The sequence below is a fragment of the Argentina silus genome (assembly GCF_951799395.1).
Source record: "Argentina silus genome assembly, chromosome: Y".
Lineage (NCBI taxonomy): Eukaryota > Metazoa > Chordata > Actinopteri > Argentiniformes > Argentinidae > Argentina > Argentina silus.
In genome coordinates, this window is record NC_139654.1 from 51,265,418 (window position 1) to 51,281,719 (window position 16,302).

At 41.9% G+C, this 16,302-nt stretch overlaps 1 protein-coding gene across 2 annotated transcripts; it reads left to right on the plus strand.

Moving 5' to 3' along the window:
* The first annotated feature begins 4,022 nt into the window (after positions 1–4,022).
* cant1b (calcium activated nucleotidase 1b) lies at positions 4,023–15,855 on the plus strand. Of its 2 annotated transcripts, none has more exons than XM_083697187.1 (5): positions 4,023–4,157; positions 9,732–10,328; positions 10,589–10,729; positions 12,283–12,486; positions 14,753–15,855. In XM_083697187.1, exons 2-5 carry the CDS (start codon positions 9,755–9,757, stop codon positions 15,121–15,123), a joined length of 1,290 nt encoding a protein of 429 aa, XP_083553313.1. In that variant the 5' UTR covers positions 4,023–4,157; positions 9,732–9,754; the 3' UTR covers positions 15,124–15,855. The 2 variants fall into 2 exon arrangements, with proteins under 2 accessions (XP_083553313.1, XP_083553312.1); XM_083697186.1 differs by lacking the exon at positions 4,023–4,157 and adding an exon at positions 7,488–7,572.
* The last annotated feature ends 447 nt before the right edge of the window (positions 15,856–16,302 follow it).

Sequence of the window (16,302 nt, forward strand, 5' to 3'; positions counted from 1 at the left end):
AATCTGATGGTCAGATATTGTATTCAGGTATTGTTTTTAGTGCAGTAAGATACGATACATTATGGGGTGGTTTCCTGGACACAAATAGGCCTTCTTCTGGACTCACTTTCAGAGATGCTCTATTGAACATGATCTGTTCCTATTGGCTGCTTTCTCTGATTCTGGAGGTTTTCGTATAAGTCTAGAACTAGGCTTAATCTGAGTCCAGTAAACTGCTCCCAACATATCTTAAGAACACAACTGGATGGAACTAAGGCGCTCATTACCCCCTCTGTGGGAATGACACTTTCTCGCCGTCTTGCTAACTACAGTGCCCTGCGTAAGTAATGCATGTGAAGCATGTTTTCTTCTTTTAGCTCAACACTCCAAAAGTTTGGATTTGAAATTAAACAATTACTATGAGATTCTCAGCTTTTATTTGATGGTATTTGTGTACATATTGGTTTCACCATTCAGAAACTAGTGATGGGACAGATTTATTAAATGTCCAAATAAAATACTCATGTTTAGTATTTGGTTGACAATGTTTTGCATGCAATAACTGCCTGAAACTGTGACCCATTGACCCCACCAGATGCTGGGTATTTTCTCTGGTGATGCTCTGCCAGGCCTGTACTGCAGCCATCTTCAGTTGTAGTTCGTTTTGAGGTATTTTTGCCTAAAATCTTGTCAGCAAATGAAATGCATGTTAAATTGGATTTAAATCTGAAGATTGACTTGGCCAGTCAATAACTTTCCACTTTTTGACCCTGAAAAACGTAACAAACTAGTTGCTATGGCAGTATGTTTTAGGTCATTGTCTTACTGTATTATGAAGCGCCATCCAATGAATTTGGAGGCATTTCCTTGTACTTGAGCTGACAAGATGTTTCTGTACACTTCAGAATACATTCTGCTGCTGCTGTCAGCAGTTACATCATCAATTAAGACAAGTTAGCCAATTATAGTAGCAACTGTACATGCCCTAACATTAACACCCCCTCCACCATGTTTCACAGATGAGGTGGTATGCTGTAAATGTTGGGCAGATCCTTTTTTCTCCAAACTTTCCACTTGCAATGACTCTGGTACATAATAACATTCATCGTATCTGCCAACAATACCTTTTTCCAGACCTCTGATCGTCCTTTTTGAGGATAACTAGTGGTTTGCACTTTGCAGTGTATCCTCTGTTGTTCGGCTGGTGACGTATTCTACTAATGGTTGTCTCTGACACATTCACACCTACTTCCTGGACAGTGTTCCTGATCAGTGGGACAGTTGTTTTTTGTTTTTTTTCTTAATTGTGATGAGCATTCTTCGGTCCATCCACTGTAGAAGTCTGCCTTGGCCTACCAGCCCGATTGCAATTGCTGAGGTCACCAGTGCTTTTTTTCTTTTTAATTATGTTCCAAACTGTTGATTTTCCCTATTTTCCCTATAAGTTCTCTTATGTCTGCACAAATTATGCTACGAAACACACCTGACTTACCAGAAACACCTGTCAAGCCAATTGTCCCATTACTTTTGGATACCCTGAAATAGGGAGACTACATATGAAGTGCTGTAATTTCTGAATGGAATTTCTGAAACCAATATGTACACGAATACCATAAAAGAGATTCTCTACTTTAACCTCAGAAATGGTTTGATTTCAAATCCAAACTATTGAAGTGTAGAGCCAAAAGAAGAGAAAATGCTTCACTGTCCCAATACTTACACAGGGCACCTTATCTCATGATATACAGTACGTTCTCACTCAGTTACTGATTCCTCACTCATTCCAACTGATTTTGGATCAGCTCCTTTTATCCCTGTCATAATCTGTAGCCTGATGAGCAACACAGTAAGACTGGTCCTGGATCAGTTGAATGAGGGAATAGTAGCCAATAGCCACACGTAAGCTAGCTGATCAGTTAACCATTCACTATGCACTATATTGTTATCATTCACTTGCTTTGCTGTTGTTAGCTATAGCACAGTAAGTTGCTAGTATGGTTGCACTGTGGTATGTTTTTGTTTCCATATTGTTACAAATGTTGTGTTTCCTAAATCGTAACCTCTATATGAACCATATTGACTCTGAATCTTTCTCAAAATGTAGTAATTCACAACACAGTACAGGAATAAGAGCTTATGTAAAATAAAATACTGTATTTTTGCACTTGTTAATTAACTACCCTAATTAGAAATTCTCACTGAGATATATATTTTAACCAAGGACAAGTCTGACAATCTATAACTTTTGCACACAAAATGGAACTCTTGGTTTCTGTGGTCCTACGCCTAGAATAATTGTTTACATTATTGTTGACTTGAAATGTTTTACTAATCATAGTTGCTGTGTGGAGAATTAAGAAGAATATTACAGTAAATGTGTATAACTTTCACGACTTGCTTTTTCTCTGACAACTTGAGACAGTGAAACCACTGACCCCCGACTCCATCTATGGTTTTCATAAATAGATTCATTGTTTCACTGTAGGGGGAGTTTTGTGTGCTAGCGCTCCAGAGGACACCCATTCATGAGTTCCACACTTAAGAGCAGGGCTCCAGTCAAGACCACACAGTAGAGAGAACTGTTCCATGACTGCATCATTATAGAACTTTTCTAGCTGCATCTAACCCTAAGGGTTTTCAGGGCATCGTTCCTTATTTCTGCACTGTTTTTGAGATGTTTCCGCTCTTGAGATGATCAGTGTGTTTGACATGAGAAGCCAAACCGCCTTAAAAGCAGGCAGAAGCAGACGGGAGAAGTGCATCTGTGCAGTTCCAAGATATTGTTTAAAGCCACAATCTATAATTCGATAAACAACATAATGTCAGCCCTGCCATATACAGCTGAGGTATGGGGTTGGAGTAATGTTACCACTCTCAAATTCATAGACTCTGGATGCAAGGACTGACAGTCTGTGACATCAACATGGGAGTTTTAAATATATTTTGAATATAGTTTGTTTCTGTTCCTGTTGTTTGTAAACATTGGTGTAAAACAGCCTTATATCTGTGATCATGTCTCTTTTTCCTCACTAAACCTAGCTAACCTAGCCTAAGCAGATCTTAACCCTTCCATAATCTACTCATTGTTCATGTCTCACCCCCTTACTAGTTGTTTTACATGCAATTTAAGATCACCTGCCAGCAACTCAAGCTAACCTGCTAGCAACTTAAAGGGGCAATCTGGGATTCAAACAACAACAAAGCTGTCTCCCCGCCACTGTTTTTGGTAAACAGCTGAGGGATGGGGCTGGAGAAATGTAAACACTCTCAAATTCACAGGTGCTATGAATGCAAGGGCTGATCATAATTGAGATGAAAACGATCTCAATTACATCGTTTACAAACAATGGAGTAAAACAAGCTAACACTGCCCTGTGTAAGTAATGGGACAGTGAAGCAGTGAAAAAGAAGTTTTCTTCTCTAAACTCCAAAAGTTTGGATTTGAAATTAAACAATTACTGAGGTTAAAGTAGAGATTCTCAGCTTTTATTTTATGGTATTTGTGTACATATTGTTTTCACAATTTAGAAATGACAACACTTAGTCATAGTCGCCCTATTTCAGGGCACCATAAGTAATAGGACAGATTCATAAAAATGTTTAGTATTTCGTAGACAATCGTTTGCATGCAAAACTACCTGAAGTCACCAGATGCTGGGTGTCTTCTCTGGTGATGCTCTGCCAGGCCTGTATTGCAGCCATCTTCAATTGCTTGTTTTGAGGTCTTTTTGCCTCACCAGAAAATGAAACGCATGTTCAATTGGATTTACATCTGAAGATTGACTTGGCCAGTCAAGATCTATCCACTTTTTGGCCCCTGAAAAACTCTCTAGTTGCTATGGCAGTATTGTGAGACATTTATTTAGACAAACATTTATTTCAACCATTGATAATGCACTCAACACCAACTACTGTGGCAAATGGGTCATCCGGGTGGCCCCATTGGCCCCACCGGCGCGGAAATGAATTGACCAATCAGTGAGCTCGATGGCATGAGGCGGTGCGGTGTGCGTCTAGGCAGCGCAGTTCATTCCGCTCGTTGGAGCGACAGCAGGAAGTGCTGGCTGCCTCTACGCGGTGGAGCGGTGGTCGGGAGCCGAGGCAACCTCCAGCGAAACGCCGCATACCCACCACCAAACCAGCGCAACGGGGGGATACGGGGAGCCCCCATTCTCCCAGTAAGTACGATCTATCTAGAGGTACCCCCCCCCCCTCCACCTAAAAAAAATAATACAAGTAATGATACGTCGTAAGTAATAGCTAATCCCTCAAATGCGGATTTAACATAATAAAAAAAATCCTATTAGCTCTCTAATGCTAAAGTTGTTGCCCACCAGCTAGGCTAAAAGTGGAATGTATAGGCTATACATAGCGGTTATATGACGGACTCATCTGGTAAACCTTTAATGAAATCTACAGTCATACCCGTAGTTCCTACCACGACGGGTAAAAGGCGTTTGGTCAGACTGTCATTAGCTAGACAGACGATGTTGACCCGCAGGCTACCAGTAAACGGGCTACTCTTCCTGTCTTCGTGGCTGTGGTGGGTAGGGATCTTCTAAGCGGTATCCATCACTTTAACATCGGTTCACATATAGGACCGTAGCTTATGAATGTCATGTATATCGCGGGAATAAAACTTGACTGTTGCTTGTCAAATGTGTTTCACGTTTGATCAAACCAGAGTGAAACATTGCAACTGTTACAAACTCAATAGCGTCTTATGTTGCCTGTAGTAGCCTTGCTCCTGTCTTTTCTACACCAAAGTATTTAAATAGAAATAGAGGTTAAGTTTCAGAGAACATTCTGAACCTTGAGCTGACCAGAGAACCCGTGACGTCACAGAGAAGTACCCCAGTCCTCATGTTCTTATCTCCTCTGGTAGCCTTCCCACCCCTGTTGTCCCCCTATCTAAGTCTATAACCGTTAGTATCACACTCTTGACCTTGTAATGTCATATGGCCTGAGTTCAAACAGGCTGGAGACAAAGGATAGATGTGTTTCAGACCATGTTGTTGTTTTTAACATGCTGTGTTCTACTCCTACCAACAACTTGTCTAATTTTTTAGTGTTCTCATCATAACTCTACCGCTGCAAGTTATTTTGCAAATGTTTTGCTATCTTCTTGTGCTGACTTGGTTTAGATTCAACACATTTAGTTTGTTTCAACCAACTAAGAGTTTGTCAATTGTTTCAATGGTATATTTGTCTACTCTTGAAACTGTGGCTCCCATTAGGGATGGGCATTCGACTAAATTGTCTTAGTCGATCGTCGGGAGAATTAACGATCGATTTTCGATTAATCATTAATATTTTTATATTAAAATTCACTATTTATAGGCTATATTCAAAATGCAATGAAAATACAAAAACACAGCGTGTTTTCCTCATTGAGATCTTTATTACAAGATGAACAACTCTTGTGGCAGTTAAACTTACAAGATGAACAACTCTTGTGGCAGTTAAACCGGATCCGTTCAATTGAAGATACGCGCTGCTGTGCTCTAGCAGCGGAGCCTGCAGCTAAGCCGGTGATTATAAACACAACTGACCCTCGTTTTTTCCCAAAATAATAATAATAATATTAAAAAAAACAATCATGTTAAACAATAACTTAACCAAAAATATATAATACTTAGGTCGGACAGGTTTTGCCAAATGTAACTCAAAACTATCAAAAAAGGCACCAAGTCGAGAAAGAGGGAGATTAGCCTACCCAACAATGAATTAGGCTCATTAACAAAGCTTCATAAAAAATAACCAGTAACTCACATACAACTTCAGCACCAGTCTACTGATTTTTGTTGAGAAAGATGAGCATGTTAACATGCTCTGGGGTCAGACGCGACCGCAGCCTGGTGACCGTCAGTCCAGCCGCCGAAAACACCCGCTCTGAGGGGACCGACGTTGCCGTGATGCACAGGTACCTCCGTGCTAACTTGGCAAGCATGGGGAACCTTATTCCATTGATGCTAGGTTGAGACTGAGAGGAGGATGCACCGCCACTAACCAGGGTCGGATGCGCGTTGTTCAAGTGGTACATCATTTGAGTCGTGGCCGAGTTATACTTATACACAGCTTCGCAGTGTTTGCAGTTAACTAAATCATTTTTTAAAACAAAATGGTCCCACACCACACTTCGCCGTGACCTCTTCATGATTACTTTTGAAATACACGGAAACTCGCAGGTAACTGAGTAGGCCTGTGGCGTTTTTTTCAAATATTGCCCCCGTGTGGTAAAATTAAGCAATAAGCCCCAAGAGGCCGCGGGTTTCGCTGATTTTACAACAGGTAAGGGGAGTTGTTTGGCACGACGCGAAGCCTAGTTTCATCTACAAAAAAAATAATGTCATCGACGAAATTCTAATGATCAATTATTCGATCGTCGATTAATCATGCCCATCCCTAGCTCCCATTAAAACAAAGAAAAAAGTCAACTGCCAAAGCTTTACCAGGGCTCATTTATGGAATGACCCTGTGCAGAATGCAGCTGCAAGGTTTTTAATCACAAAGTTTAATGCTGAATCCAGTTTGTCTTCTACCCAGATACAAACAATACAATTACCATTACACTTTATTATTATTATTATTATTATTATTATTATTATTATTATTATTGTTATTATTATTATTATTATTATTATTATTATTATTATTATAAATTAAGAAAAAATTCCTCATCAAATGAACATGCCAGGTTAGAATCAATAATCGGTCTGAATAATCAGACATTTTAAATTAATCGACAGATCACTGATTGGGCACTTTTTTGGCCGATCAATCGGTGCATCCCTACTTGTGGGGAACCCAGGAACATCATAATATTATGGAAACATGCTTTTGCTTTTAGGCTCGTCGGTCCTAGGCCAGGGTTTGTTACCACAACACACAACGTTCAATAGCAAACAGATCTAAAATCAGATTAGCCTAATCCTAACCTCGGTTTAACCATCGAGAAAAAAACTAAGCAAAACTGGATTTGGGGTCAAATATACCTCTAGCTTTCCTTAGGACACAGGAAGGCAGAGAAAGTAGATTTCAGTACAGGCTTTTTTTTTTTTTTTTTTAAATGTTTGAAGCCTGTAATTCTTACACAGTAACAATTTAAGTTAACTGTTGGTTTATTGATTACTCCTGCTTACGCATTACACTTCGCCTTGCAGTCTAACCAATGTCAGACTGCAAACCAAAGTCAGATCTATCCCAGCAATATGTTTTCGCAAAGACTACTTTCCACACTATGTGTATTTAGTTTAACAGGTAGGTAGCCTACGGCACTACCTCGATTCAACAAGACAATCAACGTCACCATAACAGTAGGGATGTTGCATTCTACTAGTTCACCTATGAGAGTGTGTTTGGTTGTAGTTATTTTCACCAAGTCATTGGTGTCAAGTCATTGGTGTCAAGTCATTGGTGGCTGTTTCACTGGGTAGAGGGGAGGGATATACAGAGAGAGAGAGATAAAAAAGAGAGGGGGAGAGAGATAGGAGTCATTGCTGGTCTGAGTGAGCGGGAGAGAGGATAGAGGGCTGGAGGGGAGAAGCATGCCAGTGGCCAAGCTCTCTGAAAGGAGGGGAAGAAGAAAAAAAGGTGAATATCAGAACAGAGTAGAGAGAGAGAGAGAAAGAGAGAGACAATTTGCATGAATATGCGCAATTTATCTGACTTCCGTGTCTGCATTGTGATTTTGTTTAAATGTTCGTTCTTGTCGCCTGCGGTCACATGTCTAATTGAAACAAAGTTGACCTGTATCCAGATTGCATTCACGCTTGTCCGCGATTCGGCCACAACGCGAGCTTGTCCACCTCCGTAGGTGGTTTGGCAGTGTCTTTTTTCCATTTACACACGTCTTTTCATGTGTACACAATCAGGAGGCGGGCAGCATCTGGATAGAGAGTGAGTGTCAGAGAGAGAGAGAGAGAAATCCATTACAACATTGTCTGTCTGAGAGCTTGTTTAGTTTGTACTGTACAAACTGCTAGTTCTCTTGACCATGGTGCAAACAACACAGCATGTAGGGACAATTACAATGATTCAATGAAATGATTTAACGAAGCAGAGGAGCTTTCTGTCTGGCGCTCTATTCTAACTCTGGCTCTTTTTCTGCTTTGGTTATTCTTTTCCACTCAACGTATATTCTCTGTATATTATGATCACGTCCTTGCAGTAAGGAGGAATCTGGATTTATGGCCGTCCCATTGGTCCATAAGGCCGTTGTGATGGTCAGAGAGAGAGAGAGTCAGAGAGAGAGAGAGTCAGAGAGAGGGGCACAGAGGGGTAGATAATGATTTCCAGCTGGGTCTGCTGTGATGGACTATGGAGGAGCCTCCTTGTGAAGCTGATGGTAAGGAAGGGGACAATTTCAACCGTTACAGCCCTGGTGGCGAGTGAGAGAGTATGTGAGTTTGTGAAAGAGTGGAGTTGTGTGTGTTAGAGAGAGGGCCAGCCACATGACTTTCATTAGGCTTTTAGGGTTAGATGCCAGATTCTGATGGAGATGTCCTGGGAAGCTGTTAAGGTGACAAGCTGACATGATGGTCTATTCAGCTCGACATGTCCCTAAATTATAACTTAAATGATTAAAGTGACAGTGGAATGCGTCCCCAAGGTAACATTGAGAGATTCAAGGGAGTCTACAGTTTGTCTCATTCTAGAATAGCTAGCCTAAATGTGTTTTGAGTTGGTGTTGCGTGATGGTGGGCGGGTGCATAGACATGACAGCACAACACCTACCTGTCGGTTGCCCCTGACAACACATGCCCTGCCCGTACCTGTTCGCCACACACACACACACACACACACACACACACACACACACACACACACACACACACACACACACACAGAGTGTGGTCTATGTTTTGGATACCACACTGGGGAAATATGTGGGCTAGACACGGATGGCATTTGACTTCCCTTGGAATCTTATTTGTGAAACCTGATAAAGTCACCATACCGCACCAACAAGAAATAACCACCCCTTGGTACCCGTGTGTAACAGTCAGTACTGTACGATGTGTCAGCACAAGAAGATAGCAAACCCTGTGATGAAAACGTAAACAATAAAGCAAATACTATAGAACCCATTACTATTTCACAAGAAGCCACAATCTGTAATTTGAGAAAAACAAAACATTAGGATGAGGTTGGATGAATGTTATCACTCTCAAATTCATAGACAGAACAGTCTTGGACATTAACACAGGAGTTTTAAACATATTTTGAAGCTATACAGTGTTTATTTACTATTGTTTGAAAACATTGGAGTACTGCAAAATAGCCTTATTTTGGGTTATTATGGGGTAAGACACTTGTATTAAGCTCATGACATGACATCTATTGTATGACAACTTATATTCTTCAAGAATCATTGATACACAAAACTTATAAATCAAGGGGTATATTTCATTATTTGTGTCTTTACAGTCCTTAATATTTTCCTGAAGGAGGAGAGTTCAGAGTTCAGAATTCAGTCCTAGGTTGTGGGAGGGTAGTGCTGCTGAGCATACAGAGGGTTTTTACAATGAACAGTGGACTGTGTCATGAATGAATAACAATGAACAATAAAAAAAAATGTCTCCCTTCCCATTTTCCTCCACTCTTCAACTCTCCCCTCTCTTTTCACTCAACCCCACCCTCACCCTGTCTCTTCTCTCTCCCTCTCTGCCCCCTTTCTCTCTTACCCTTTTCCTCTCTCAACCCCTATTTTCTCTTCTTTTTTCTCTCTCTGCTCTCTCTGACATTCCCAGCTCCCTGTCCCTCTCCCTCCCCCATGTCCATTATCCCAGGATATTCTGAGTCGGAGAGGGATGATTCCATGAACTCCCTGCGGATCTCTGTCCGAGGCCTCCCAGCCCTGGCCTCCATGACAGGCGCCGCCTCTGACCCTCGCTTCCGCCTCAAATGGAGGGCCATCACCGTGGCCATGCTGCTCGCCCTTGCGCTCTTGCTGTACATGAACCGGTCTGCAGGGGGCGACGATGGCAGAACCAGTGACCGCTTCCATCACCACGGCACCGGAGTCCGCAGCTGGCGAGCCAACCGCGATGACAGTGACAACAACATCAATGCCCGTCTACTGGCTGCAGCAGTGGGATCCGCCATGAAAAAGAGATACAACTACACATACCCACTCAGCCGGCCAGAGAGGACGGCCCGCGGCCTGCAGTACCGCATCGCGGTGATAGCAGACCTCGACACAGCCTCACGAAGCACCAAGGACCAGACGTGGTTCAGCTACCTGAGGCGAGGCCATCTGCTGGTGTCAGATAGCGGGGACAGGGTGGAGGTGGCATGGGATGCTGACATGGTCACCCTAGAGAGCCACCTAGCGGAAAAGGGCCGCGGTATGAAGCTTTTGTTGGTTGGGATGATGTTGGAGTTTTGTATGTTAACTCGGTGATGATGGTACCATGATAACTGCTTTTGTCACGTCTCATTATGACCATCATGATGTTGACTTGACATTATAAGACAGTTAAGTTAAACTATTAAGGAATGTGTTTCGTTAGCTAAGGAAACACAACATATTAATTATTTTCTGTATCGTTAAACATTCACGTTTTCGATAATTCTGATAATTTTCTCATGATTTTGCCAACTGTAGGTATGGAGTTGTCAGAGCTGGTGGTGTTTAATGGGCACCTGTACAGCGTGGACGACCGGACAGGCGTGGTCTACAGGATAGAAGGCAGCCAGGCCATACCCTGGGTTATACTGCCTGATGGAGATGGCTCTGTCTCCAAAGGTTAGTGTTGAACCAATGCAAAAGTCTCCAACAGAAAATCATTTCTCCCAGTGGGGATTTTTAGCATTTCGTATTCAGCCTGGTTTTAACAAGGACATACATATGTATATTAGATACTAGCTGCTATGACAAGGACTGTCAAAAGTAAGAGTCTCAGTCGCTAGAGGAGGAGGGGAGGTCCAGTAGTTGTTAGTTTGGGTGAGTGACGTACTGCTCGTAGCTGGTGGTCTAGGCTTGTTATTCTCCACTCTTTGTCATTTAGCTCCAGGTTAGCAATGTATGTCATTGTTATAGGCAGAGACTGAACATTTCACCGATGGTCACCATGACTCAACAGCAAGTTACAAGTGGTCTTTGTTGTCTAAATAAAAATATGAAAAAGTTCATGTAAATAATCGAGAAAATAGCCTTTTATCGGACCAGGAAGTAAAATGTCAGAATGATGAAATCCTACAACACCCATAGTGCTTTGTGCCTCCCAGCCAGACACAGAGGCGTGTCTAAGCTAAGATGCATGTTAGTAAACACAAGTGATATATGTGCTATATGTATGTGCTAGCCCAGTGCTTATGGATGTAAACAAACCAAGCAGTAATTCGGGAACGCAAACTCACTCCTACCTAAAGCACCTTGTAGTTTTCAAAACTACGTAATTATGTCACTCAAACTCGCGATACCTAGCTTTTGATCTGCAGAACACATTTGGAAGCCATTTTCACTTGCCCACACGTTCGTAAGGTGATCTGTCCCTTTAACATTCACCTCACCCAAAAAACTGCTAACCATTATACAACAAGTTGACATAGTGTAAACCTACATGTTTACACAGTAGGCTTGTGCCGGTATCAGAATTCTCAAACTGGTATACCAAAATACCTGCTACACCGGTAATACCTTAAAAATACCTGCTACACCAGTAATACCTTAAAAATACCTGCTACACCGGTAATAGCTTTAAAAACAAACATTTCTACTAAGTGTAATCTTTGCATGCAATGGTACCATGAGTGGCCACTAGGTTTTACGGCATGCCCACCAGATGGCCAATTTATCCCTTCATTTTACTGCATGTTCACAAGCTAAATTTAGTAAGTAATCAAGGTCGTCATCTGTCGTGCTTGGTAGTTAATGTTGAATTACGTTTTGAAAAACGTTTTTGTACCTACATAAGACTAGCCACTACTTTGCTAACATTAGCCTTAGCTTTTGTCGTCTGGGTTTGAATCCAAAACGTTGCAATACTAGGGCAGCTGCGTTATTCGCAATGTTAAAAAAAATATATATATATATATAAATAACTGGCTCAACACACAGAATAGACAGACAGACGGATAAAGAAAAATAAAGAAAGACAGTTGCTTCTACATAGACATTTTGAAAGGAATGTAACAGAACAGAATAAAGCTTCAGTCCCCTGGAAAACAAGAGAGCACAACATTCAACACAAATATTCACACACATGCACTCACTCGCAAATTCCCACTGTCTGTGAAAAAGGGAAGGCTCTCCTTTTAACCCCTGCCCCTGCTCTCTCCCCTCTGACCTGTGTGTAGGGTTCAAGGCTGAGTGGCTGGCAGTCAAAGATGAGCGCTTGTACGTTGGTGGGCTGGGGAAGGAGTGGACCACCACCACCGGTGAGGTTGTCAACGACAATCCCGAGTGGGTGAAAGTGGTGGGTTTTCGCGGTGACGTGGAGCACGAGAGCTGGGTGCCGCAATACAACACCTTACGGAGCGCCGCAGGGATCAAACCACCAGGTAAAGGTTCTAGAGAATGTAATGTTTTAATGATGGGTAAACAATTTTAAAATACAATCCCTGTATCTCTCACTAGAAGCAGGATTGATGACCACTAGTGGTGTCACGGTATAAGATTTTGACGATACAATAACCTTGATGCTTAAGTGCCCAGTAACCCTGGTTTTATTCGTTTTTTTATTACAGTTTCACACTAGTTCATGAAAAAAACATTGCAAACGTTATCATCTATTCTCAAATTAAATAATAATAATAATGTGAAAAAGAGTATTTTAATTGCCTCATGAATTTTTGAACAGTACATTCTTCTGAAAAATATAAGAACATACAAAATAATCAATGAAATCTAACATTTTAATGCAGAAATGTCTCTTTTAGCTGGAGTAGATGTAACAGCCATTTCCTACAATCTACAGTAGAGTGAATCCTAAAAGGTAGCCATTTTCATAACAACCTCATAACCATAACTTGGGCCTCTTTGACCTGCCATTATGAATCACAAACATGATAGGCTTATGCAATACAATGCTGTCTCAGTCACACCATAGCCATGAAGTCTGTTAACCATCCCTATGTATGGCATGAGAGAGAAATCTTCTGTCCTAAAGCCTACTTAGGCTATTTTCCTATCCATTCCCAATCCCCCTGAAACCTAAGATCATGATTCCTGTCTTGATAAAAATTCCTTACTTTATTCTGACTTTTATCCATAGGTTGCATTTTATAGCACGTCTTGTGCCTATTGTCAAAATACCTCTAAAAACATTTACGGCGTGATGCCTGTTAAAAGCTGCCTATTTTACAGATGAGAGCTTCATTGAGATGGTAGAAAGAAAGCATGATGACTAAAACATGTCCATATTTAACAATGTATGATTTGGTACCTTGATATGTTAACAATTCCCTCTCCCCTTCTCTTCGTTCTTTATGAGCTGTTCACTCACCCTCCTTCCACTCAATCAATCAAGTTTATTTGTATGGCGCTTTTTATATAGACAAATGTCACAAAGTGTCACACAACAAAATAATACTAAACAATATCAACAATAAATACAGTACAAACAATATGATCTAACACCAAATCGTAGATCCCCAGGAGTAAGGCAAGGAAAAAACTATAGGGCAATATAGGGCACAGTGGCAAGGAAAAACTCCCTCAGAGGAAGAAACCTTCTGAGGAACCAGACTCCAGGTGGACGCATCCTCCTCTGCCTGATCAGATGCTGAACAGTAAACAAATGTGGAATGTGTTGTGGTGCAAGAGTTCAGGAGTCCATAGTGAAGGGCAGTTTTCTGGTGGGACCCGTGTGGGGCAGCAAGGACCAGGATATAGGGTGGAGTAGACTCAGCCTGGATGAATTCAGGAATTGGAGTGTAGTTTTGAGGGGCTCAGAGCCCCTCGGACAGATAAGCACAAAGCAAGCAGCAGTGTATACACCGAGGTAGGCTACCAGGAGGAGGGACAGACAGCAGACCAACCAACCAGCAATGTTTCTCTGTGTCATCGCCCGCCTTGACTGGGAGTTATCAACAGTTCATAACGTCTGATGAATTCTACAAATCAAATCGGATAGTGATTTCCTGCGTATTAGTTTATATAATTTTTCTGATAGTTTGGTGTGGCCTGGGCCGTAGCAGACAACCGGCGTTTGTGGAATACACTCCCACTATTTTAGAACTACATTTCGCCATAACATGGGTAAACCAATAACCTTACAGGACAGAAATTCATTTGGCATGATAACCTTCGATAACCTTCTAAAACCGGTGCGACGTGACTTCCCTGGTGACCACTGGTCTACCTATCTATCTGCCTTCCTAGACCTGTCAACCTGTGACCCCCAGTCATCTTATTTTCATACAGAATTGCTTTCCATTTTCATCGTACTCTTCAAAGCAGTGTCTCCTCTCACTCACACCCTTTCCTCTCACTCAGTGTCACACTTTTTTTCCCTTTCAATATTTTCAATCTTATACACAACCCTCACTTCCCTCTTTCTGTCCTCCCTTCCCTCTGTCTCTCAGGCGACCTCATCCTTAAATTGATTGGCTCTTGGCACGTACCCTTTTTGCCTGAAGTATCTCACCCGCTCATTATCTGAATCGCACACACTGAACACTTGCTCTCTCTTCTCTCCTCCCTATAACTTGGACAGACTCATTTGTCTACCCTTCCCATCTCTTCATGTTTCTCTCTCCCCTTTGCTCTTTTTTTTTCCTCCCCTCCTCTGGCCAAACAAATTTTCTCCCTCCCTCTCTCCCTCAGGTTACCTCATCCATGAGTCTGCAGCATGGAGCGAGAGTCTGCAGAGCTGGTTTTTCCTGCCGCGGCGGGCCAGTGAAGAGCGATACGATGAGATGGCCGACGAGCGACGCGCCACCAACCTGCTGCTCTCCTGCCCCGCCGACTTCAGCCATGTGACGGTGGGCCGCGCCGGACCCCTCCACCCCACACACGGGTTCTCCTCCTTCAAGTTCGTCCCTGACACAGACGACCAGATTGTCCTGGCGCTGAAGTCGGAGGAGGACGCCGGGACCATCGCTACGTACATCCTGGCGTTTACGCTGGACGGACGCGTGTTGTTACCAGAGACGAAGGTCGGAGATGTGAAGTACGAAGGGTTGGAGTTTATTTAAGAAGGAGGAGGAGAGGGGAGTGGGAGATAGGAGAAGACGAGGAAGAACTGGAGATAAAACAGGATAGGACAGGTGGGCTAGCCAACAAGCCCCAAAATGTTGGATTGAACATATAACAACCTACCTGTGACCAGATACACACCTGTCACCCATGAGATCAGTTAGATTAGGGGTGAAAGTTCCAGTGAACACCAAGAAGAAATGTGGTCAACATGGTTGGTAGTCAACTGTCCAGTAATCTGATTACAGTTTGGTGACAGTCTGGGAAACGTAGACTTATGGTGTAGTCCTCATCTCCGGCAGTTGAAAAGCAGTCAAAGAACATAAACTCTGCCGGTCAGACACTCAGGGTAAAAACATCAAAGGAAAGATGGTGGTCTCAAAACAGGAGAAAGTTATGAAATGGAGGAGAAATTTCACACTTGTTTTCTGTTTGAAAATGTTTTTTCTCCTCTTAGTGCCTCCTGAATGCAACCCTGGTCACTTGAGTTGAGACTAACACGAGGACTCACAACTAGACAACTTAATGGTAGCCAAATGGTAGCCAAATGTTTAACAGTCTACACTGAATAGACAATGCTCAGTCATCAACTCTCTTTATTTAATTGAGTTTTATTTGATTGTACTACTTATTTTGTCTATTTGCCTTTGAAAGCAACTCCAAACGCATCACCTCACAGATTAAAATGTACATCATTTTATAACTGTATTGATTTGTTTCTATTCATGGTTGAACAGTTATTTGAATACACGGTCCAATGAAGGTTAATTATGAATCATTAACATACAGTAGCCTTCATAAACCTTTGATTTGCTACATATGTGCTTCACAAATCATTTATATATCAAAGTCATACTCCATTAATGGTCTCCCAACTTCTGTTACTTTGACAAATGTGGGATGAGCCTTTTTGCCACCCTATGTAGCATATGTTTTCTTATGATAAGTTATGAAGGTTTATGAAGGCCTCATTAGTGCATGATAGTGATCTATCAATAATCTACCAGGTCAGATACATTTAGGTCAAATCTTTATCGATCCCAACACATTGACATTATTATTATGTGACATTCATTGAAGAACATCATTATTCTATTAGCCTGAACTTGTCTATAAATGTAACATCATTCAACTAGACATCACTATATAGATGTCACTCCAACACTGGTATTCACAGT